We start from the raw sequence: 26,094 nt of genomic DNA, 5'->3' as shown, positions 1-26,094 counted from the left end.
TCGCTTCCAAGTTTTCTTTAGTAGAGACCAATAAAAATACAGCAGGACATAAGGCAATAGACAAGCACAAATAGTTATAGAAGAGGAAAAAATGTGTCTGGCTGGTTGATTTTTAAATTGAGGGAAGGGATTTGGTCATACAAGAGAAGAAACACAAGTCTTCTTCAGAGCAATGTGTCCCTCTGAGCTCAGAGCAGTCTCCCAGTTGCTGATACAGCAGATGACACAATGTGCTGCCTGACTTTTTTGTGTTCTGGGGTGAATGGATGAATGATGTTTCATGGTGCATGCCCTAATGAAGTAGTCAGGAAAGCTGCTCAGTCAGTGGAAGAGGATTTTGAGAAGGGAGGAGGAATCTAGCATGCTCAATTACCAAGTCGTTGGCAGGGGCTCTTCCCTGGAATTAGAGCGAATTAAAGCTTTCCTGGCAAAGTAAATGTAGCTGGAGAAAGAAAGAGAGGTTCTCATTTAAAAACTTTGAAAACCGATATCCTGTAGGGAACTGGGAAAATCAGAGTCCTTTTGGGTCATATGTGCCACGCTGGCCTAAGGCATCCTAGTGCCATGAGAGTAATGAGTTTTTGGGATGGTTGGTACAGGTCGCCTGGACACCACACCCTATTGCAGCGGGCACGGCAACTACAGCATTGAGATCTGCGGCTGCATCTGCGAGCCTGGCTGGAAGGGCCCCAACTGCAGCCAGGCCTCGTGTCCCTCCGACTGCAACGACCAGGGCAAGTGCGTGGACGGGCTGTGCGTGTGCTTCGAGGGCTACACGGGCCCCGACTGCAGCCAGGAGCTCTGCGGCCAGGGCTGCGGCCCCCACGGGCGCTGTGTGGGTGGGCAGTGCGTGTGCCAGGAGGGCTTTGTGGGTGACGACTGCAGCGTGCCCCTGTGTCCCCACAACTGCCACGGCCGCGGGCGCTGCGTGGACAGCGAGTGCGTGTGCGACGAGGGCTACACCGGCGAGGACTGCAGCGAGCTCATCTGCCCCAACGACTGCTTCGACCGCGGGCGCTGCGTGAACGGCACGTGCTTCTGCGAGGAGGGGTTCACCGGGGAGGACTGCGGGGAGCTCACCTGCCCCAACGACTGCCATGGCAACGGGCGCTGCGAGAACGGGCTGTGCGTGTGCCACGAGGGCTTTGTGGGCGACGACTGCAGTGACAGGAGGTGCCCCAACGACTGCCACCACCGCGGGCGCTGCGTGGGCGGGCAGTGCGTGTGCCACGAGGGGTTCCTGGGTGAGGACTGCGGGGAGCTGCGGTGTCCCAACGACTGCCACAACCGCGGGCGCTGCGAGAACGGGCAGTGCGTGTGCCACGAGGGCTTCATTGGTGAGGACTGTGGGGAGCTGCGCTGCCCCCACGACTGCCACAACCGTGGGCGCTGCGAGAACGGGCAGTGCGTGTGCCACGAGGGCTTCACCGGGGACGACTGTGGCCAGCTGCGGTGTCCCAATGACTGCCACAACCATGGGCTGTGCGTCAACGGGCAGTGCGTGTGCCACGAGGGCTACACGGGCGAGGACTGCGGGGAGCTGCGCTGCCCCCACGACTGCCACCACCGTGGGCGTTGCGTGGAGGGGCGCTGCGAGTGTGACAACGGCTTCACTGGGGACCACTGCGGCGAGCTGGCCTGCCCCAACAACTGCCACGGGCGTGGGCGCTGCGTCGACGGGCGCTGTGTGTGCCATGAGGGATTCGTGGGTGAGGACTGCCGGGAACGCTCCTGCCCCAATGACTGCAACAACGCGGGGCGCTGCGTGGATGGGCGCTGTGTCTGCGAGGATGGCTACATCGGGGATGACTGCTCCGATGGTAGGTGATTCCCCTTGGGCCATCCAATGGCCATGGACACTCCGTGAAGCTTTTCCAGAGAGCTGGGCCCTTGTTGCTGCTTTTCCGTAGTCCAAACAGCAGGATCAGAGATGCAACACCAATAGCTCTTGGCATCCTGAAATATCAGGGCTGAGTAGTGTAGCAGGTTCTGGTGACTTTTGGTGGTCACCAAGACAGCGGGCTTCTGATGGTACTGCATTGCCTTTGCCACCTCCACTTCTGCTCCCACCATGATGTCACCGGTGCTGTAGCCAGCACTGGCTGGGAGTTGTCACCATGACCCTTCAATTTCTCATAGCACCTCTTGATGCTAGAAAAAAAAAAAAAGCTAAAAGAAGCTGTTCTAGCTAAGGAGAAAAGGGAAATGTTCCAGAGTCTTCTTACTACACATGCGTGGGCACACATATATAAATATATATATATATATATTTGTATGTATATGGATGTGTGTATATTAGATCTCACAGAAGCTTAAGAGGAAAATTGTGGGATCAGCTGGAGTGGAAACTTAGCTGTAAAGTCACGTGCTTGTTTCCCCAGGACCACTGACTCTATGGAAATTGATAGAAAATTTTGGCAGCCTGATAATGACAGGCAATACACCATAAATGAAGTAGTTTTCTTTAGTAGATCCCAGGGGAGAAATTGTGAAACTAAATTTTGGTAGAGTAATCAAAGAGAATTTTGGGGATGAGAACACCATAAATGACAATGAATACCCTTTAAAAGAAATTCCCATCTTTCATCTCCTCCTTCTGGAAAGTGCCTAAGCCCCACTTTGTGATCTTGCACAGGCAGATCTATTGCAAGCATTTACTCAAATAATAATGTTTTATTTTACTTTGGAAAATCTGTGCAAATCCCAGGACTTCTAGCTCTACAATCATGTGCTGCTGGCAGTTGAATTAAACATCTGAATCCCTCAGGACCCAGCTATAGCAGTCTTGTGCTGCAGCCATGAGAGGAGCAGCTGGAATGCAGTCAGCCAGAGGTTGTGTGCAAGTGTGAGAGCAGAATTGGCCCATGGCTTCTGGAAATGTCTGTAGTCTCCATCAGCTGAGCATTTCTTTCCTCAGCAGCTAATTTGTGGGACATGCCTTCCCCATTCCCTGCGTGTGAGATGAGCCTTAGGAACCACTCCTGGGAAAATGTGAAACTGGGCAAGTCATTATTCCCTGAGCCTTGAGAACTTCTTATAAATTTGCTTTGGCTTTTTTATTTCCCCCCCTCCATTCCCAGTGTCTCCTCCAACTGAGCTGACTGTGACCAACGTGACGGATAAAACTGTCAATCTGGAGTGGAAGCACGAGAACCTTGTCAACGAGTACCTCATCACCTACGTCCCCACCAGCAGTGGGGGCTTGGACATGCAGTTCACTGTGCCAGGAAACCACACAGCTGCCACCATCCACGAGCTGGAGCCAGGCGTGGAGTATTTTATCCGTGTCTTTGCAATCCTTAAAAACAAGAAGAGCATTCCAGTCAGCGCCAGGGTAGCCACATGTGAGTATAATATTCCCTGTATTCATCTTTTTGTCTGCTCTGTTTGCATCCCTCTTGTGGGTTGTTGCTTATTTTGTATTTTCTATTTTCACTTCGTATGTGTTGACTCGCATCCCTTTTTTGGGGGTATTTATTCTGTATTTTCTATTTTCAGTTCAGACGTGTTGATTTACATTCCTTTTTTTGGGATATTATTTCTTTTGTATTTTTTACTTTCAGTTCAAATGTTGGTCTGGAAAAAACAACCTTCTGCACTTCCATTTTCTCCTTTCTTCCAGTACCAGGGACTGTGTTAGAAGCACAGCTCACAAGCTCTTCTGCTCTCAATGTCTCCCAATATAGGGGTCTTTGTGAATTAAGAACTGTGGCCTCTTTATTAAAATGCACATTTATTTATTATAATGTGTATTTCATTATTATAAAGTTAATTTTAAAAATTCTGGCAATTTTTCCTGGGAAAAAAGTAAAAAAATGTAGCAGCATGTAAAAGAGCAATATGAAATCACTTGAATTTAAACCATTTTAGCTAAAATGGAGTTATATTTGTTTTATGTGTTTTAATACATCTTACCTTTTATCTGCCTTTTATACCTTTTATCTGCCTGTCTGTTCTTCTGTTGTTCATCATCCTTTTTGTTTTGTGTACATCGCTGTCATATCTAAACATCCCAATATCAAAAGATGCTCTTTGACTTCTGTCACTGAGCTCACTTCTGGAGAGCTGGGACAGGATTCAGCTCTCCTGACTTCCCAAGTCAACACCAGGCTTCTTTCGAGAAGGCACCAAAAAAAGAGATTTCGATGGTAAAATTAATTTTATTCTAAGTTGACATATAAACCAGCTCAGGAAAGTCTCTCCAAAACCACAATAACTGGATCTGAGGAGAGTTTAACCACAAGAGTTTAACCACCTCAGCTGCAGATCCCCACCTGGCAGATTTTTCTAAAAGTGGAAAGATGTCTCACCCCAGTACCCTGTTTATGGGAATTTGTCACTCATGTGAGATTATCCCTTTCTTCTGCCACAGATCTGCCTGCTCCAGAAGGTCTGAGATTCAAATCTGTTCGGGAAACATCCGTCCAGGTGGAGTGGGACCCTCTGAACTTTTCTTTTGATGGCTGGGAGCTGGTCTTTCATAATATGGTGAGGAAGCAGTTTCACATATAGACTGAAAAATCCTGGATTTTAATGTTTGTGCTCACTGATTTGTCCCACGTGTTCCAGAAAAAGGATGATAATGGGGACATAACCAGCAGCTTGAAAAGGCCAGAGACATCCTACATGCAGCCAGGTTTGGCACCTGGGCAACAGTACAATGTGTCCATCCATATAGTGAAGAACAACACCAGAGGACCAGGACTGTCCAAAGTCATCACCACAAGTAAGCACAGCCTCTGTTTGGTCTGGTTTTAGTTGGCCACCAAGAAAACTTCTGCTGTTTGGGGTTTTTTAAACAAGAGAAATTCAAGTTCTACACTGTGAGTTAATGGAGTGAGGTGGGGGGGAAGGAAACAGTGGAGTTGCTAATGAATACATGAGGAAAAAATAATTCCTCTCCACATTTCCTGTTTGAAGCAGAAAGGGAATTAATGTACAGCTAGAAAGTAGCACGCAGTACTCACTTTTATTCTTTTTTCAAGGTGTACATCAGCAGGAACTAGAATTCCTTACTAGAATTTGTTTCATCCTGGTGATATTTGCATGAAGGGTGTGTGAAGGTGGGGCAGCTCTTAGGGTTCCTGCTTTTCTGTCTTTTGGCAGCTTCTGGTTTGAAGGAGATTTGATGGATTTGCTTCTGATGGATTGATTCCATTTGGATCTAAAACCACAGGATCCAAAGGAAGAGCGTAAATGAGGATACTAATTTTAACTTTGTTCTGAATCACCAGTTCAAGGCATAAGAATATGGGGATTTTTCATGACAAAGTTTATTTTAAAAGCCCCTTTCCCCCTCTCTTTTGCTCGGTAACAGAGCTTGATGCCCCCAGCCAGGTGGAGGCCAAAGACATCACCGACACCACGGCTCTTGTCACCTGGTCCAAACCCTTGGCTGAAGTTGAAGGTGTAGAGCTCACTTATGGCCCCAAGGACATTCCAGGGGACAGGACAACCATTGACCTCTCTGAAGATGAGAACCAATATTTCATTGGCAACCTGAGGCCGCACACAGAGTATGAGGTGACGCTCGTCTCTCGTCGAGGGGACATGGAAAGCGACCCTGTGAAGGAAGTTTTTGTCACAGGTGAGGGGCTGGGAAGGTGACACAGGCTCCACCCATCCTTCTGTGCTGTTTGTGTCTGTTGGCAGTTAATGACCAACACAAAATCAGCCCAATTTTAGAGGTACATGAAAGTGGAGAATAATTTCCCGAGCCTTTTATGCCTTGTTGGCTCACCAAAATATTTAGAACCCCCCAAGAATCTGATTTTAAAAATGGGAATTGGGTTATTGTGTCTCTTACCCTAAATCCCTACTTCAAAAAGCAAATTCCTCTGGGTCAGTTGTCTGTCTGATGAGCTAAATATCTTCCATAGTTCATATTCCATCTTATTTCTCTTTGCCTAATTAGTTTAGAAGCAGAGAACTGGTTTTTTTTTCCTTCTTCAGTTCTACAAATATTTCCTGCCATTCTTTTATAAATTTACTGCGCTCCTCAGTGATTCTGGGAATGTTTTTTGCAAGTGTGGGTCTTTTAGAAGGTTATCAAGGCTTGATGCATAAGAGAGCTGCAAATTAGATCGCTTTTCATCCTAAAATACAGTTGTTATTTTGGAGCAGGATTTGAGGCTACTGTAGGTGTGAGAACTGAAAGATCATTTAATTTCTATATCATATTCACCTTTTTTTGAGACTTAGAGTTCCTTCCAGCCATGAATGCAAGATGTTACTGAACAGAAATTCCAGAGATGACCAGTTCTCTGCTCTTTTTTTCCTTTTGAAAGATGAGGTATTTCTAAAGGAAAACAGTAATTTCATCCAAATATGTTTTTCCACAAACCTGTTTAGTAATAAAAACTAATTGTTAGGAGTGAAAATGTTATTTTTGTCTCAGGAAATAGAAGTTAAATTTCTTGAACCAAAACTGGTGAGCTCTACTTTTTCATGCTAGAAGAACTCTGTTTTTTGTAGTTAAGACATAACAGGATCATGAGAGGAAATTTTCTGGGTCATTTCACCTCCTAAAAAGCACTGTCCCAAGAGACTGCTGCCAGAAGAGAAATCCTCCTAAATATTTATTTATTGCTTGGTTGATTCCAGACCTGGATGCTCCCAGGAACCTGAAGAGAGTGTCCCAGACTGACAACAGCATCACCCTGGAGTGGAAGAACAGCCACGCCAATGTCGATAATTACCGAATTAAGTTTGCCCCCATCTCTGGTGGGGACCACGTGGAGATTGCGGTGCCCAAGGGCAGCCAGGCCACAACCAGAGCTACACTCACAGGTAGGGGAATGGAGAGATATTTTTGTCACCCCAGGGCACAGGACATGGAGATAAAATGTCCCTGTGGTCACTATACCTTAGAGGTACAAACAGATTTTGAGCAATCTCAAGCATATTTTTTTGAGACAAGAGGTTACAAATTTGAAATTAGATGTTAGGAAGGAATTGTTGCCTGTGAAGGTGGGGAGGCCCTGGCACAGGGTGCCCAGAGCAGCTGGGGCTGCCCCTGGATCCCTGGAAGTGTCCAAGGGCAGGCTGGATGGGGCTTGGAGCAGCCTGGTGTCCCTGCTCATGGCAGGTGATGGAACAAGATGATCTTTAACATCCCTTTCAACTCAAACTATTCCATGACTGTATGATTTTGAGTAGACCAAATTGAGTTAAAAGCCATGTGAGCTGGATTTACACACCTGCAGGTGGACAACCAGCCAGCAGGAGCTATGTAACCATTTAGTTTCCATGTCCATCCCTGAATCCAACAAGTCAGTTCCCCGAATTCTAAGCAGCTTTGTGGAAGTGGCTTCACATCCCAAGCTCCAGAGGCATTTTCATGTGCCAGGGTGGGATTCACTGGTGCCAGACTGCAGCTTGTCAGCTAGAGGGTCAACAGAAATCTCAATTCTCTGCATAGAGGAAAGCAGATCTCTTGCTTTGCATCCATTCAGCCTTCCTTATTCCAACAAATGCCTGCAGGCATATTCCATGGACAGGAACTGATATTTCTCCTCCTCATCTCATAGGTTTGAGGCCTGGAACTGAGTATGGCATTGGAGTGACAGCAGTGAGGAACGACAGGGAAAGTGCTCCTGCCACCATCAACGCTGGCACTGGTGAGTGTCCTGATCCCATCTGAGCTCTGCAGGAGGCAGCAACTCAGGTGGAACCACTCTTTCATTTCTAAGAGATGCCAGAAGAGATATTTTAGAAAGTTCTTGATTTCATTTTGCTACATTTCCCCTCAAGGAAAAGAAAAAAATTCCCACAAAGATCATGACCTCTGAATCTGACTTCTTTTTGCTGTTCTTCTTAATGTTCTGGGAGTTTTGTCTCCAGGTGAGCTCCTTAATGACAATTGTGTTCCACTGATCACTCTGGCCATCCTCTATCTGTGGAATGGTGGTAGCCAAAATGTTAATATGACAAGGAGTGGTTGCAGTACTCCTGTCTGACCTGGCAATCTGGAATTTCTCACATGATACCCCCTTTTCCCAGGTGAATTATCTGAAGGCTTTACTTTTGCCTCTCAAGTGTAAGTGGGGGAAATTTGTTCTGGTTTTGTCTGTAAAAGAGATCAACATCATCATCCTCTACCCATTTCAAAAGGTGCCAAAGGTGGGCAGACCCTGAGCTGCTGCTTCAGTGGAGATGTTCCTCTACAGATGCCTGGAAAAAAACATCTCAGGGCAGTTCAGAGACACCCCAACTTTGCTTTTGTTTGTAGATCTTGATAACCCCAAGGACTTGGAAGTCAGTGAGCCCACTGAGACCACCTTGTCCCTTCGCTGGAGAAGGCCGGTGGCCAAGTTCGACCGCTACCGCCTGGTTTACAGCGGAGCCTCGGGGAAGAAGAGCGAGGTGGAGATCCCTGTGGACAGCACCTCCTTCCTGCTGCGGGGGCTGGATCCAGGCACCGAGTACACCATCAGCCTGCTGGCAGAGAAGGGCAGGCACAAAAGCAAACCCACCACTGTCAAGGGTTCCACGGGTGAGTAACAGCTTTTGATGGGCGAGGACTAGCCCAGGGATAACCTCACCTGATTTCCTAAGGCGTATCTGGGGAATGTCCTGAAGAGCACACAGCTCTGCCAGCATGGGAGAGTGGAGGGTGGCTCTGTATTTCCCTCCCTGCTGTGTTCACCTCCATGTTCCCAATGAGCTCATCCTCTGAGAGGCCTCACAAAGAACTCATCCACTGGTCCTGCATGGATGCAGAACTCATTCTTTGTTTTAGACGTGGGTATTGTTGTGCATCATGTCTTCTAACATGTTTTGCTTCCTACAGCCAAAGAACTAAGAGGAAGAGCAACCAGAACGTGTTTAACATTGCTTGTTCCTGCCTAATTGATTCTCTTCACTGCAGGCCATCATCCCTCAGCAGGGCCTGTGGGGCTCTGATGTTGTCCTATTTCAGTTTTATCATCCAAAAGTGGGAAAGGCTCCCGCCTCAATCTGATTCCAGCCACCATTTCCACTGGGTACTGTGACATATTTCTGTTTCTGCCATCTCCATTTGTGCAAACCTCTCCCACTGACCAGTATCAGATGACTTACTGAACAAGGTTTTATCCTTTGTGAAACATTTTGAGCCAAAGTTTGTTGCATAGAGAATTATATCTCAGTACAGAACAGAAATGAGTCCTGAATCTTTAGGTTTCTCAGCCTAAATCCTGTGAGGCAAAGCCTTTACTGCTCTAAGCAAGCAGAGATGGTGAAATCAGAATCAGCTGGGCTATGGTTATTGTCCTTAGCAGATACCAGGGTGTTTATCCTTTTCTCCCAAAGACCATCTGTGAGGTGAGCACGTGCCAGACGTTGTGGATTTTACAAATTAATAACTACACAGCTTAAATGATCAAAGATGGGTTCATATTCCCTGGCAGTGTTCAGGCCAGCACAACCTCTGAATGCTTTATAGAGACAGCAATCCATCAGAGAGTGACATGGTCTGGAAACCATCAGTCCTGAATGAGCTGTTTGATGCCTAAGCCAGGCCTGTGTCCAGTGCAGGGAAAAATGGGGAAGCCTTGAGGCACATACAGAAAAAAAGAAGCTGTAGGTTTCTGTGGCAGCAGTGAGCAGGCTTCAATTTTCCAGCTTTCTCTGCTGGAAGACTGAGAGGTTTCAAGGAAGTCTGCAGAGATGGTGAAGAGGCAGAAACAACGTGCTGTGGAATTTCACAGCCTGGTCTTTCCAGCACCAGCTCCCAAAGCTTCACAAGGAGGCCTCTTTATCCTAGTTTGCCTTTTATTTTATTTTGTTTTTCTTCATCTGGCCGCTGTATTTGTTTTAGGTCTTTACTCAGAGCACCAGTAAACACAGAGGGCTCTGCAGTGGGCTCCTGGGAGCAGCAGCTGACATAACCTGGCTCTGTGACCTTTCTCCTGCATGGGAATGGACAAATCCAAACACAGAGCACAGGGAGCAGAAATTCTCTGCAAGCCTGAGCTGTACAAGACAAGTGGTCTCTTCAGTTTGCTTTTCCATCTACCCTCAAGACACTCTTCTTTATCCATCTTCCAGCACTTGGGAGGTCCCAAGTCCTCAAGCTAAAGGCAAACAATCTTGTTTTGCCCTCTCTTGCAGGGGCAAGCTGAAATATTCAGAGCTCATGAACCTCTAGTGAAGGACACATCACAAAATCTTCCACAGCACAGGATGGAAGCCACTGTTGCTTCTATCTTTTCACAGGGATGAAGTGCAGCTCAAGTGACAAAGTCTTTTTTAACTGATCTGTCTGATCCTGCACTCAAGGGATGGCAAAGATTACAGAGTGAAATTTTCTAAATCTTGCTGAAAAGGAAAAACTGAATATTTCACATTTCCATTTGCTTGTCTGTCTCTTGTAGCTCCATGCAGTGTAATCCTAATTACAAATCCTAATCCCAATACAAGCAAGCATTGAGTCCTGACCTAGAGGAGCTCTCTGAAATGAGTTTTTTTGCTCCAGAGGCTTCATGAATGCAGGAGAATTCCATGAGGGACCTTGTGGTTCTGAGGGAAACAGACCACACAACTTTAATGTCTTGTGGTGTGTGAATACAGGAGCCTGCAGCAGTTTTGTGCTGGAGCACATGGAAGTGTCACAGCAGAGCTCTTCCTGCCCAGAGAACCCCTGGGAGCTGGGATTGAGCCTCCAAGCCAACACTTCCTATAAAATCAAGGTGTGTGGATTGGCTGGGGAGCAGCTGGAAGCTGTGGCTACAACAGGAAACTCCTTTCTGTTATTAGTGAAGGAATCATGAGGGTTCCACCCAGCACTGCACAAAGGTTTGACTCAGAAATTAAAGAAAATGATCCATTTTACTCCTTGGAGGGACCTTGCCTTGAGCATGTCCCAGCAGATCTCAGCTCATCTGTAGGGTGAGCACGTAGCCCAGCTCTGAGCAGCTCAGCACTCAGTCTGCAGCTTTGTTCTCTCCTGCTTGGCTTCTGGAAGCCTGCCTGCAGAGCACAATGTGGGGCCTGGAGCAGGATGGATGGCAATGCATCAGGCATGAGAGGCCTGGGGAGATAAATGAGCCAGCACTAGAGAAACCCAGAGCCAAGCTCAAATTCCTCTGCTGAAGGACCCAGATTGTGCAGCAACTGTTGATGAATCGTGGATGTGATGCTGTCTTGCCTCTGGAAGTGAGTTTGTACAGCAGAGCATGGCTTGGAGAAGTGACTTTTCCATTCTGCTGAATGTTTTTCAGAAGATTTATGCTGTTTACCAAAGGCCCTTGTCTGTGTTGTGCGTCAGTCCCTCTTCCTCTCCTGGCTGCTCCGAGGCTCAGATTGCGCCACCCTTTTTTATACAAACTCAAAGGAACATTAGCAAGAGTGATTAGGTGAGCCAGTTCCATGGGAAAGTGCAGTGCTGACCACTGGGAAACTCAATTTGCCAGGGAAGATTGTCCATTGGTTCAGCTAAACCCTCCTTGGAGAGCACCTGAGCTCAGGATGGGGATTTTTAGTGGTAGCTACTCCAGTATCTCTGGCTTGTGACATGCTGCAGTGGTTTCTTCATGAAATTCAGAGGGGCACAGGCACTGCAATCCCCAGTTTAGTACAGTGTTGTAGTTTAACCAGATTAAGAGAGGGGAAAAGTGGTTTAGTCAAAGGAGACTAAAAAGAAAACCTTGCTGGGTCATCATGTCTCACATGAGAGATTGGGAAAGCGGCTAAGAGCCCCTCTTGGGGAATAATATAAAATCCCAGATTCAGAAGCAAGAAGTAATACAGAATACTCTATCCCAAGAGGTCAGGGAAATGTCCTGGCAGCACATGAGCATCCTTTTTAGTAAAATCACCAGAGAAACATTCCAGTGGAATTCCTCAAAAGGCCAACACCACACCACAGACACATTCAGGCCAGGCCCAGCCTGTACCAAGAGATATGGAGCTATTTCCTAAGCTGACAGTAAGAAGTATCCCAGCCTGGGAAGGAGTGTGTGTTTATTATCCATCCAGTTTCCCTTTTACACATCTTTAATCTCTGTTCATTCATCTCAGCACTGTGAATCATTCTCTGGCTGTCACCCACCCACCTAAAGCTCCCAGAGCTCTCTTTTTTCCCTGCCCATCTATTCCCCTTGTTGTTAAATCAAGTGTTTGAGTTTCGCTGCTCTTGTTACTCTACAGTTTGATTGTTTTCCAGGTTTTCCATTAGCTGTTACAGCATTCTGCCTGCTAAACAAAGAACACTGTCTGTGGTATCAGAGTATTTTCCATGTATTCATATCATTTTCATTTTGTGTCTCCTGTTTGTTTGTACACAAAGCCACAAATTCCCCTGAAACACACGAATTTATTGTAGGATATATGTGTGTTAATATCTGTGGTAGAAACAACTCTTTCTCACCCACAAATGATTTGTGGAGTAATTAACTCCAAGGTAATATTCAGAATTACATTCCCTATGTTCCATGTCTGTACATGGCAACCTCCACGTAGCTTCCAAAGCTGGAACATTAAAATAAATCCACTTGTGAATACAGCAAATTTCTGGATTCAAATTTCCCACAGGTGATTGGTCCCTCAGGTTTTTCATAATGTACTTGAACTGCTGCTGCATTTTCCATCCAGATTGGAGTAACCAAATCCTTGTGTGGCTATATACTATAATATATAATATATAATATATTAATCTATAATCTATAATCTATAATATATTAATCTATAATCTATAATCTATAATCTATAATCTATAATCTATAATCTATAATCTATAATCTATAATCTATAATATATAATATATAATATATAATATATAATATATAATATAATATATATAATATATAAAATGTAATGTATGATATGTAATATATTATATATTATATATAATATATTATATGTAATATATGTAATATATTATATATTATATATTATGTATTAATATATTATATAGATATAAAACATAAATATAAATATAAATATAAATATAAATATAAATATAAATATAAATATAAATATAAATATAAATATAAATATAAATATAAATATAAATATAAATATAAATATAAATATAAATATAAATAAATATGAATTGCGCTTTGCCTTACAGGCTTCTCTCCTTCCTGGAGGTGAGCAGAAAACCATGTTTTCACACCTGTATTTGGCCTAAGAGCTTATTTACAAGATAACATTTCTGCATCTCTTTGAAACCATTTCTAATAGATTTTGCTCCTCTGCAAATGTATTTCTTTGTGATGTAAGTGTGAATTCAGAGACATGTAATGAATCCCGGGTACATATTTGTGCCCAGCTGATGGATGGTGCTCCATGACTTGCTCTCTCTTATTGAATGCAAGTGGAGCATGAAAGCAAGGAAGTCACCGAGGTGTGAAATGATGCGGGCTCCCACTAATGAGGAGATAATTCCGCATGTCAGAGAAATCCCTGCCTGGGGCCTTGTGGCTGGGATCACAAACACGTTCCCTGTGATCTCCGAAGCTCTCAGATTTCCACAATCTGACTGTTCTGCCGGATAGATCCATAGATCATCCAGCATGTTGAAAGCTTGGCCTTTCCCCTTTCCACTCCTTGGGATCTTCTGTAAGAAATGGTTTTTAAGTTCTTTCTCTCACGTTTTTAGGCAAGAATGTGTGTCCCCTCCACTTTTCTCTTCGTGTATCGCAATGGATAACCCCTCCAAGCCTGTTTTTGGTAGGATTTCTCAGCCTGGCTTTGGATGTGTTTGTGATTTTTGGCACAAATTCCCCTCATGGTTTGTACTAAGAGCATTCACTGATGGGTGTAGGAAAGACAAAAGGCGAGTTGGGATGCTTAGGGTTCCAATGTGATGTAAATGAGCAAAGTTCTGTAACCAAAGAGAACTGATTTCCAGCAGCTGAGGATGTGCCAGGAATGCTGGAAGGGTTCCATCTCATCCCTGTGTCTGCTGCCCTGGACCTGCTGTTCGGTGGCTCTGTGGGAACCAGGCTGTGCTGCTGATGCTCCCCTTGCTCCAGGCCTGGATTAAGACTCCAAAAAACCAGGAGAGCTTCTCTGTTTGCTTTGTTTTCAGAGCTCCTAAGGCACAGCACACAGAGAATGCTGGAGAAGGTGTTAGCTGTCGTTCTGGGGTTATTATGTGAGCCTCATTAACACAGAACCTCATTAAATAATCCGACATCAGCACCACTCTGCAACCCAAGTAACAGATTGATTCTCTGTTGTTATCCAGAGGAGGAACCCGAGCTGGGAGCATTTTCAGTAGCAGAGACTGGCTGGGATGGTTTCCAGCTCACCTGGACAGCAGCTGAGGGTGCCTATGAGAGCTTTGTCATTCAGGTGCAGGAGCCTGGGCAGCCCGAAGAGAGGAGGAACATCACAGTGCCAGGGGGCCTGAGCTCTGCCAATGTCACCGGCCTCAAGGCCAACACTCCTTACACCATCACCCTTCAGGGGGTCGCTCGGGGCTACAGGACCAAGCCCCTTTCTCTTGAGACCACCACAGGTACCTTTCTATCCTCCAGCCCCCGGTTCTTTCTGACAGGGATCGGAGCTCTTGTGAGAGCTGGGCAAATCCTGCTTGCTGCCTCAGCCTTGCATGGAGAGCTCATTAAAGCTTGGCTGGACTTCTCTGGCACAGAATTCCCTCATGGTCAGGCTTTCCAGCCAGAGCTTCAGTGCCCTGGTGCAGCCCTTCCCTGCCTGCTGTCCCCACCCCACCTCACTGCAGCTTTGTTTTTGTTCCCTCTCCTCACTTACGTGGCTGACACTAACAGCAAAACCCCAGCTGGATGTTGTAGCTGCTTGGGAAAGGCCAGGTTGCCTGGTAAAATTATAAAAATCTGTCCTAATCAAAACCTGAGAGTGTGTTCAGTTTTTACCCTTCAGAAGCTGCCTCTGAAATTCTGCAGTAGCTTCTGTGTGAATTTCTCAGTGTGGTGAAGTTGTGTGTACCTACTCAGGGCAAGGACAAACACGTCCTGTATGTCCTCATATAGGAAATACACAAATTAAAGGACAAAAATTTATTCCTAACAAGACTAATAAAATATGTAAAACCATCTAAAATGATGGGACAGTCTGATTGGCCTGAAAAAGACATAATTCAAAAGATCAAATCCAGCAGAACTACCCTGGCATAAAACTGGCCTGGGAGGAGGCAGGTGAGCTCTGCTATCAGGAGCTTGCATGAAACTCATCAAGGGCCCCAAAATCATTTTCTGGCTGATCATCTAAAGGCAGCAGTTTGAAATAAGAGCTTATCACAGGTTTTGACCATGAGATAAATGTATATTTGCATCTCTGCTGTGTGGCTGTCTGATCCTCCCAGGTGCTATGATAACAGTGTGAATTAATTGGCACTAAAGGGGCACCAGTGGCCTTTCCTCAAGATAATTTCTCATAGATGATTTCTGCTGCCTCTGGGCTCCCCTACAGCCCTTTGCAGCCCCCTGTCTCTGTGAGACAGCCAGAGCTGGCTCATGCCAGGTTCCCCCCAGCTCAGAAAGGGCTGGAAGCACCTGTGAGAACTGAGCAGAGTGAAACAAGGAGTGCAGCGTTTCTGTAGTGCTTGAAGCAGCCTGGCCTGGGCAGGAATGTGTCTGTGCTGAGCTCTGAGAGTCCTCACCAGGAGCTGGGAGCAGATGCCCGTGGAGAACAGAGCAATGTGCTGGAGACAAAGAGACAAAGCAGGAAACACATCATGGGTGTCCTGCCGAAATATGCAGTGTGCTCCCTTCCTTTACCCTCATGAAAACAGAAAATGCCCTGCTGAGGTTTTCCCTTCCCTTTCTGGGTCAAGCTCAGCACCCAGCTTTTCAAAGTCTTCCCTTCTGGGGACTTCCAATTGTTAGAAATATCTGAACCTTCCTGTAACTCTGTGGGGATGTCTGCAGAGAGGAAGAAACCCCAAGGCATCTCTGCCTGTTTTGCATTTTGGCTCCAGCTCCAAAATTACAAGCCAGCTTTCACAGACTTAAGCTGAAAGGGAAAGCAGAAGAGTAAACAAAACACAAGATTTTCCTTGGGATAAAGTGACAGTTTGGTTTTAGCTTCTCCTAAAACTGGAAACCATCTCTTCCAAATGCCCCAGGGGCATTCAAGAAAGTCCTTTTGCATCTGCTTTCATGCTCAGACCTCAAAGACATGGCTGCTCCTGCAGGGAGAGGGAAATAACCATAGTTTAAAATGTTATTTTAATTTATTTATTTTTCCTTAACATTTTTCGTTTCTCTAACATTTTGCCATGCTTTCATTTGATTTCCTCCCCTCAGTAGTCTGCTTGTAGCAAGCTTTTACTCACACCCCCTTGCCCAGCTCGGAGTGCTGCCAGCATGGCAGAGAGGAGCCTTTGAGAGCAGGAGGAGGTCGGGGGGCCCTTCTGACCGCTGTTGTTTCCCTCCCCAGGAGAGCAGCCCGGCGTTGCTGAGCTAATGGTCTCCGACATTACCCCCGAAAGCTTCAACCTCTCCTGGACAGCCTCCAACGGGGACTTTGACGCCTTTACCATTGAAATTATTGATTCTAACAGGTTGCTGGAGCCCATGGAGTTCAATCTCTCAGGGGACTCAAGGACTGCTCATATCTCAGGGCTTTCTCCCAGCACTGATTTCATTGTCTACCTCTCCGGGATCTCTGGCGGGTTCCGCACACAGGCAATCAGTGCTGCAGCTACCACAGGTACACAAAACCTACCTCAGCTCTAACTCCGCTTTTTTGAACTCTTCCTTACAGGTTGTGCCCCTCCCCTGCCCTCAGCCACCCCACCAGCCCACCCATTTCCCAATCCTCTGCGCCTTGGGAGGAAGACCAGCCGAGGACACTGTGAGCTGTGAATGTTGAGCCACCATCCCACCCAGCAAAGTCAGGCAATCACATCGTGTTGGGACCTCATTCACACAATGAGTTCCAACATTAGGGCTGGGGCAGCCTCTGAGGCAGACGAGAAGCAAAGCAAATATCCCCAAAACCAAGCAGGAGATGATTCCTTACGTTCAGTTTCCAGCCTGCGTGTGCATCTGTCCCACAGCACAGAGCAGACGCAGTTTCTCTCAGATAAGCTGATTTCTAGACACAGATTTACCCTGATTCTCCCAAAAGATGTCAGGCACGTTTCAGGCTGTGCCAGCACAATCCTGCAAGGCATGCTCACTGCTGAAATTCAGCTTTAATTATTCAGGTTGTGTTTTGTGAAAGATTGAAAAGTCCATTTGAGTTGGTGTCAGAGAGTGGAATAGGCAGGAGCTGAGTTGTTGGCACGCTGCACATTTCAAGGTTTTACAGCTGGCAGAAAAGACAGGGAAGTCAAATGTTCAGGATGAGAGTGGGAAGTGAGGACTGGACTACAGAAACAGAACAATGTATCTGTAGGCAGATAATGGCTCATGCTGTGATTGTTTAACACCTCCACCAAATTTTGTCCCTCTAGGAAAAGTTGCCATAGTGATTTGTCATAGGAATGGAGTAATGTGGTCAGTGAAAGTAAAATATCAAATCTCAGCTATCAGATAATATAATATCAGTTTCCAGCAGCAGCAGACTCTGAATATCCTCATTTGATGATGGGTGGCAGGGTCAGGGTGACAGGAGGGGTATAGGAAACATGGAAACACAAGGCTGGGTGACCCGTGTGACCTGTAAATTCAAACTTCTCTATTAATTTATTTTATTGCTTTGGCTTTTAATAACTGTGATACATTTCCATTTGTTTTTCTTCCTGTAGTACAGGAACTTCTCCTTAGCAAACTCAGTGTACCAAACGCTACCTCAGACAGCCTGTCACTCGCCTGGGAGGCACAGGACAAGGCCTTTGAGCATTTTATTCTGGAAGTCAGGAACTCTGACTTCCCCTTGGACTCCCTGGTGCTCACTGTGCCGGGGGACTCCCGGCACTCTGTAGTGACCAACCTCAAAGCTGCCACTAATTACACAGTCCAGCTCCATGGGGTAATTGATGGGCAAGGTGGGCAGACCTTGACAGCCATGGCAACCACAGGTATTTCACTGTTTCACCTTCCAGGTTTGCTTTTTATTCTCCTTTCTCTTGCTGTCCACTGAACTGCTCTAAAACGTGGCTCCAACTCATCGTCGTTCCCTTGAGGAATTACAGGGAGATCACCATGAGGGGAGGCTGAAATGCACTGAGAGGGCTTGGAAAAAGATCTGAGGCAATGGAAAAGGCTGAAAAAGTGCCCCCAGCATTAAGAGAGTCAGTAGTAAACCGTGCTGGATTCCTTATATATACACACCCCTCTGCAAGTTCAGTGTATATATAACTGCCTTGCTCCCAATGTGTTTCACTCAGCATCTTTGCACCTGATCTTGAATGAAGTTGTTCATCCCACCCTCCCTTGCTTTGCTGGGGGTGGGAGAGAGGCCTCCATGTGGTTCTCAGCCTGGAGAGGCTCCTGCATGTCAGTTTTGTCCTCCTCAAACCCAAATGTCTCCCAAGGCATTTGCATCTCTGGTGGGCGTTTCGTGCCGCATGTGAAATGACCAACCCAAAATGCATGGAGTGGTCTGGCCACCTTCTGCTGGCTCTGATACGATCTCTGCCCAGGATTTTCGTGTTGTCAGCACAGAGCAGGGCTCAAAAACCAAATTCCCCTTTTCTTGGTGGCCAGCCCACCACTCTGTTCCGTGCACCGCTCCCTTTGAGTCTCCAGGGCCTGTCTTGTTTTCCCGTGCTGGTGGTGGTGGTGATTCCAGGATGGCAGGAGATCACTAAGACTTGCCTGAGGATATGATTCCAGCTGATTTTGCATGCAGCATTCACGGGAGTCAGGCTGTCATGACGGGAATGTGCCTGACCGTGGATGCAGGTGGCATGTGAAGGAATGTGGCCATGCCAGGACGAGGTTGGAAAGGCTCCGTTTGCTCTCTCTGAGCTGCATGTGGGGCTGAGGGCTCCGTTCTCCTGGGTGTTCCATCCACGCCTGTTTGCTTTGTGGATATTTTCTCATCTCCTTGCCTGTCTTCAAGAGCACCATGGTGGCACTTTCTGTGCTGGCCATGAAGGCATCCATGGTCACTGGTTGAGAGCATGACATCTGTGCCATCTGTGTCCTTAATCGGGGCCACTTCCATTCACCTCTTCCCAAACAATTCCAGAGAAAATCCAGATGGATTATTACTTAAAAGTCTTGCAATGAGGGATGGGACTAAAAGTTGGAACATCTTGCAGCGGTTTTGTTTTAGCAGAGAAAAAGATTTCACTCTTTCACCACTCTCTGTCGGTGGGATGCCTCTCTCTGACTTTTCTCCCAGCATGGATCACTTTCCCATCATTATTTTTCTGTGTCTCACTGGCTGCATTTCCCAAGGTGTTCTTGGTTCCTACTCAATTGGCAACATAAAAAATAGATGACCAGCCCAGAGAGCAAACACAGGATTCTCTGACCCTCTGACTGTTGGGTCGTGTTTGTTCTCTCTCTGGGCTTTAATGAAACTTTAATGATTTTGTGTAAAAAGTTTAAAAGAGAATGGGTAAGGAGCTCTCCCTCTCCTGAAGGACAAGGTGCTGTCCTGGCAGGGCAGAGATGTGAATTTTAATTTCCTCCAGCAGAAAAGGAAAGTCCTTGCTTCTTAAGGAGGTGCCCTGACCACTGAACAGTCAGGAAGGAGAGAAAGAGCAGAGCTCTGGGGTTTATTGTTCATTAGGCATTCTCTGATTGTGCCTAATCAGAGGATGAGGAACACCTTATCTGTGGAGTCCAGGGAGGTTTTGGCCTGAGATTAGTGCTGAGATAATCCCTGTTAGGCCTGAAATCCCTCATAAACCTCAGGGTCCAAAAATAGAAGTATCTGCAACTCCAGGCAACAGAAACACCAAACAGAACCTGGATTGTGATTTCAAGGATTCCTGCCTGAATCCCACTTTCTCTATTTTGGAATTGCTGTGGGTCTGTGTTCCCATCAAATTCCCAGTGTGGAATTCCCCCAATTTGTATGTGTATGTTGTTGGTGCTTCTGTAAACCACACCCACCTCTCATCAGGCAAGCTGAGTATATTTTAGAATATTTAATGAAAAAAATATGAATTAAAAGTCAGCACTAATTTCAGTGGCTTCTTTCCAAAACCTGAGAAAATAGCTCTTGTAAAGCTGCTTTTTAAAACAAATTTTATTTTATTTTGGTTTGTTTTGTTTGATTTTGTTTGATTTTATATTTTATATTTATTTTATTTTTTACTTTATTTTACTTTATTATATTTTATATTTTATATATTTTTTATTTTACTTTATTTATTTTACTTTATTTTACTTTATTTTATTTTTTTAAATTTTATTTTATTTTACTTTATTTATTATTTTATTTTATTTTATTTTATTTTATTTTATTTTATATTTTATTTTATTTTATTTTATTTTATTTTATTATTTTATTTTATTTTATTTTATTTTATTTTATTTTATATTTTATTTTATTTTATTTTATTTATATTTTATTTTATTTTATTTTATTTTACTTTACTTTATTTTATTTTATTTTACTTTATATTTTATTTTACTTTATTTTATTTTATTTTATTTTTTATTTATTTTATTTTATTTTATTTTTTATTTATTTTATTTTATTTTATATTTTATTTATTTTATTTTATTTTATTTTATTTTATTTTACTTTATTTTACTTTATTTTATTTTACTTTATTTTATTCAACCACAACAAAACAACATTAAAACATTATTTTTTGAGCACCTACAGCCCCCCTCTGCTGACTCCCCCACCCCTTGGAGCAAAGCCACCTTTGAAAGTTCACCAATGTTCCTTTCTCCCCCAGAGGCTGAGCCACAGCTGGGCACGCTCACCCTCACAAACGTTACCCCCGACAGCTTCAACCTGTCCTGGAGCACCCGAGCCGGGCCCTTGGCCTCGTTCCTTTTCCAAAGGCGGGATTCCCTGGAGGGCCGGGAGCTGGCGGTGCCGGGGGGCTCCAGTGCCCACCCTGCCCTTGGCATTCCCACCCAGGGCACCACCAGCACAGGGCTCCACACACAGCCCCGCACTGCTCCTGGCACCACAGGTACCTGCTCCGAGATCTGGAGCCCCTTTCTTGGCTCAGGGAAATGCCAAAGCGGCTCTGGCCGGCAGCAGTGGGTTTGTTTAAAGTTTGGTGCAAATTGGGGTCAGGACAGGGATGTTGAACTTATAAAAAACTCCTAGCAGCAGGATTAGTTTAAAGGGAGTTAAAAAGATGAGGCTCTGAGCAAGCTGAGATAGTGGAAGGTGTCCCTGCTGGAACTGGATGAGTTTAAGGTCCTTTCCAACACAAATTATTCTGTGATTCCATGATTCTGTCATTAAGACCCCTCTGGAGCCTTTCTCTCATGTCTAATAATATTTTATAACTCCTGAAGTTTGAGGGAGACATTTGCCTGATGCTCAGCAGTTCATCAGACAGGATTGGCTCGTGGAACACCTCCTGTCCCAGGATGTTCCTCTCCAGAGACCCACCCAAAATGTGAATCTTGGGCATTGCTTGATTAGAAGTAAATAAGATGCAAAAAAACATCTCTAGAACGAGTACACAAATGTGTACTCAAAACCCAAAAATATTATTACATAAGGACTTCCAATTCCTAACTCTTCAGAGGGGAATTTTTATGCCAAGTCCTAACAAAATCCATTTCAGTGTTTGTGAAATGTCAAAAGCAAACCCAAAGCCCTTTTCAGGAGAAGGTTCTGCCTTTAACTAAGTGGTGTTTTCTGAAGTGAGTGGAATTCTGAGTGTTTGGAAGATTGGTTGGATCAGCTCCTGAGCCAAGCTTGGACAAATACTGTGGAGAAATTCAAGCAGTGCCTGGGATCCAGGATCAAAGCCAGGGCTTAGAAGAGCCACCTGATCTTCCCATTTGATTTGTCAGATTTTGAGTGAGCAAAACACGCTGAGAATCTTGTGAAACTTCAGCGCTTTTTTTTGGCTGAGACTTAGTGGATAAATTCTGAAGCATTTTCCACATCTTTTCATTTTGACAAATGTCACACTGATGTGAAAAAGGACCCCTCAGTGGAACCTCTGTCAGCAGAGCACAGCAGCAGCTGGTTTGCTCTGGCTGTGACCCTGAGTGATTAATGTTCCTGTTCTGGCACCTCTGACCCCTCCAGCACCAAAAACTAAAGCTGGAGATATTCATGTGAAACAGCTCAAGAAGCAAAATACAGTTGTGGATGCCCAAAGAGAGGCTTGTCCCTAAAGCACTGATGCTGGAGAGAAGTAAAAAGAAATGAAAGCTTTATGTGCAGCATTTCTAAAGCAGTTTTGGTTATAAGTTCCTCAGAGTGCAAGGGCAGCAGCAGCGATGTGCTCACACAGGGAGCTTGGGAGGGGTTTCTGTGGAGCTTGTCAGAGGAGGTGCTGAGACATCTTTGAGGAAAATTCAAACCTGAACTCCATTGAAAATCCTCATCTTGTGATCCTGGCTCTCAAATCCACACTAGGGGGAAAAATGTGATTTTTGTTTGGTGGAATCTGTGACACTTTCTAACTTGCAATGTTTTTTCACTTTTTTTTTTTTCTTTTTTTTTTTTTTGTGTGTGTGTGTGTGTTTTTACACCTTCCCTTCTTTTAGAGGCCATGCCCCCACTGGAAAACCTAACAGTGTCTGATATGAACCCCTATGGGTTCACAGTGTCCTGGATGGCATCCGAGAATGCCTTTGACAACTTTCTAGTAGTCGTGGTGGACTCTGGCAAGCTGCTGGACCCACAGGAGTTCCTCCTTTCGGGAGCCCAGAGAGAACTGAAGCTTAAAGGCCTAATTACTGGCATTGGCTATGAGGTTTTGCTTTATGGGTTTGCCAAGGGGCACCAAACAAAGCCCCTGAGCGCTCTGGCTGTTACAGGTATTTCAATGTGAGCAAATTGTTCCCTTCCACCCTTCTCTTCTCTCGCTTTCCTTCTCGCGCGGAAGACGTTTCGTGCAAACCTTGGCTTTTGCATCCTTCTCTGCATCGTGGCTCCACGTAACTCCTCGTGACTGATGGGTTCACAGGTGGAATTCTGTTCCCTTTAACTTGGTGTTTCCCCTCTGAGGGATCCTGTGGAGGAGCATGTGGGGGGCTGAGGGGTGAAAGTTCCTTATGGTCTTGCAGGTACCTCTAACAGAGTCTTGAGGGAAGAATGGCTGCATGCAGAGCTCGTCTCCTTAACAGCTGGGCACATCAGCATTCTCCAACAGCATCGTTCTCCCACCTTCCAGCCATCAGGACCTTCAGGACGAGCCATGGACTTCTTCCCATGGCCTCCTCTCTCTCCCTCTCCGTGTGGGTTCCACCCACGGTGGGATCATTGCCACCCCAAAGCTGGCACCTCTCTCCTCAAAGCAGTTTGTGCTTCCAACCACATCAGAGCTGCTGTTTTCCAGCAGCACTTGAGCTTCCTTGGGAAACCACTGCAGGCTGGTTCCACAGCCCCAGAACCATCTGCTCTCATCTGCACATTCCTGTCTGGGCAGCAGTGAAGCTGGGGGGGATCTGGTGGGAGGTGTGAGAGGAAATAAATAGGAATGGCTGTGTGAGGAAGGAGGGATTGCATTTGGTGGGAGGTTTGAGAGGAAACAAACAGGAATGGCTGTGTGAGGAAGGAAGGATTGCATTTGGTGGGAGGTTTGAGAGGAAACAAATAGGAATGGCTGTGTGTGGAAGGAAGGATTGCATTTGGTGGGAGGTTTGAGAGGAAACAAACAGGAATGGCTGTGTGAGGAAGGAGGGATTACACTGGGGGTGCTGTAGGACACAACCACTCCAGCAGCATTTCTCTAGGTAAGGGTGCCTGACCATGCTGAGTTAAAGATGTTTTGCAGGTAATTAATAACTTACAGCCCTTGGGACCCTTTTGAATGGGTTCATTAAACAAAGGCAGCAGCTCTTGCATTTAGATTGCAGGGTGCTGTTTAAGAGAGGAATTTTCATGATTCCCCTTTGCTGTTTAAGAGCACAGTAAAGGATTCATCGGATCAGAAGCATCACAGATGCCAGAAGTGCATAAAATAAGGGACTTGCATGGAGAAAAAGAATTTTCAGTGACTTCTATGTTGTCCTCCTAGCAGAGTGAGGCCTGACAACGTTCCAGACACGTAGTTCTGTAACAAGAGCTTGTTTTTATTTGCCGTAAAGGTGTCCCACAGGTAGGGAGGGAGAAATGCCCAGGAAACTCACCTTTAGCATGTGTAACTCTGCATGTGGGAGACAAACCTGTGTGTCCATGCAGTGGTTTGCTGTTCAAGAGTGAAAGTTGGAATGGGGCTGCACACACTCACATTTATCCTGTTCTGTATAACACTAATATTTATCATTATTTTTTTTTTAATAGCTGGCAGATTGTTCCCCTTGCTTTGAACTGAGGTCGGATTTTTGCAGTGTGCTATAGCCAGACCTCAGGCAGGTCTCTGATCAACTGATTAAAAAATCATTTCTTTTCCCCACTGCTATCTTCTCCTTTTTTAGAAGCAGAACCCGAGGTGGACAACCTTCTGGTTTCAGACGCGACTCCAGATGGATTCCGTCTCTCCTGGACTGCGGATGACGGGGTTTTCAACAGTTTTGTTCTAAAAATCAGGGACACCAAAAAGAAATCTGACCCCCTGGAGCTGATAGTGCCAGGCCATGAGCGCACCCAGGATATCACAGGGCTGAAAGAGGGCACTGAATATGAGATTGAGCTCTATGGAATTAGCAGTGGACAACGTTCCCAGCCCGTAAACGCAGTAGCATCCACAGGTATTGTTTTTGCAGTGGGAAAAGTGTGACATTCCCTGTTCCTTTCAGCAGCTCCTTTCCACAGCCAGCTCCTGCTGTTCCAGAGGTGGCCTGGACTGTCTCCTGCATGTCCCTTGTCCAAGTCACTGGTTCAGTGTGGTGTGGTTATTTTGTGGTTATATTTGTAATCAGTCTCAGCTCCCCAAGCTTCATCACTGTCTATTTAATGTGGTTTAATTGAATTATTTTAATGATCAGGAATTAGGCAGCAGAGTGTGGCAATTAAAACACTGTCTTTGAGAGCCAAGAAATACTGTCTGTGCATCAGCCTTTTCCAGTGATTTTCAGTGACTAATTACATCTCAGCCTAAAGGAGGCATTTGCCAGCCAGCACCCAGGAAAAGGGCAGCAACAACTCAGTGTTGGATCAGCTCCTCCTGAAGCAGCCTCAGAGCCCTCACCCTCCACCCTGCTGCCTGTGGGCTCAGCTGCAAGCACAGAAAGGCCCCATCTCCACCATCACATCCCTGCAAAAAGGATCCAGGCCACCCTCAGGCTCCCCCAGACACTTCCAGGGAGCAGAACATGGATCAGCAGCCCCCCTTGGCCAGGCTCCTGTGGGTTGGGTCCTAATGGAGAGGGATGTTTCAAGTCCTCTGTGCTTATTAGCAGCACGTCCCCATCCTCACTGACTCCCAGGGTATTTATGGGAAGCCACTGAGAGTTATCATTTTCCTCATGACTGCATCCCAGGGAGATTTAGCACATGTCACCTACTGCAATAGCCCAAGAGATGTTTGTCAGCTGTAAATAGCCCATGAATAATAACAGAGCCACAAAAACCCAGCTAAATAATTTGGGCTGCAGGTTACACCACACTGGGTGGGTGGCTGCCAAGGCAGCCAACAGATTTCTTTTTTAGGAGTGGATTATTGCACAAACATATGGATATTTATAGCATTTCCAGTGTGGCTGTGAGGAAATATTTCTATCCCTGAAGAGGGAATTTATCCACTGCTGTTCTCAGAGTTGGAGTCCCTTAGAAATTTATCAGTAAAATCTCAGTTAAGGTGCAATTTAACTCTCACTGGGAGACCACAACACATCTATGGCCCAATTAATATCCTTGTGGGAAGTGTGAGTCTCGTGCTGCTGCTCTCCTCTTTTTCCAGTGTTTTTTTGCCACGCTGTGACAGCATTTTTTTACCTGAGATGATGGTGAAACACTTCACATGCTCGTGGTGTGTGATAAACACAACCTGCTGCTTCCTGTTGACTGGGAGAAGAAAGTCAGGGACCATCCTCCTCTAGTCTGTTAGGAATGAAAGAACAATTAGCAGAAAAAGAAATCTCAAAAAAAATAGCCTCTCTCCAGTACCATGGGTGTTTTAGCAGCCTCTCAGGAGAGTTCCCTGTCTCTCACACCTCTCTGGGGATGATGCAGGAGGATAAAGAT

The 26,094-nt window shown here is 45.5% G+C and overlaps 1 protein-coding gene across 4 annotated transcripts in view; it reads left to right on the top strand.

The window, feature by feature from the left end:
- TNC (tenascin C) overlaps positions 1-26,094 on the top strand; it is a 64,581-nt gene that overhangs the window by 23,267 nt on the left and 15,220 nt on the right. Inside the window, exons 3-16 of one of the 4 annotated variants that reach the window (XM_086857903.1) lie at positions 600-1,820; positions 3,081-3,344; positions 4,373-4,488; positions 4,570-4,726; positions 5,318-5,587; positions 6,604-6,789; positions 7,530-7,619; positions 8,231-8,494; positions 14,174-14,446; positions 16,348-16,620; positions 17,663-17,935; positions 20,723-20,965; positions 22,512-22,784; positions 24,387-24,659. In XM_086857903.1, the coding sequence (XP_086714029.1) occupies positions 600-1,820; positions 3,081-3,344; positions 4,373-4,488; positions 4,570-4,726; positions 5,318-5,587; positions 6,604-6,789; positions 7,530-7,619; positions 8,231-8,494; positions 14,174-14,446; positions 16,348-16,620; positions 17,663-17,935; positions 20,723-20,965; positions 22,512-22,784; positions 24,387-24,659 (4,176 nt within the window). The remainder of the gene's footprint in view (positions 1-599; positions 1,821-3,080; positions 3,345-4,372; positions 4,489-4,569; positions 4,727-5,317; positions 5,588-6,603; positions 6,790-7,529; positions 7,620-8,230; positions 8,495-14,173; positions 14,447-16,347; positions 16,621-17,662; positions 17,936-20,722; positions 20,966-22,511; positions 22,785-24,386; positions 24,660-26,094) is intronic. The other 3 variants (XM_086857904.1, XM_086857905.1, XM_086857907.1) reach the window with 3 other exon arrangements.

This window comes from Cyanistes caeruleus, chromosome 20 (genome assembly GCF_971803275.1).
Source record: "Cyanistes caeruleus chromosome 20, bCyaCae1.hap1.1, whole genome shotgun sequence".
NCBI classification, from domain to species: domain Eukaryota; kingdom Metazoa; phylum Chordata; class Aves; order Passeriformes; family Paridae; genus Cyanistes; species Cyanistes caeruleus.
This window is presented reverse-complemented; position numbering and strand designations above follow the sequence as displayed.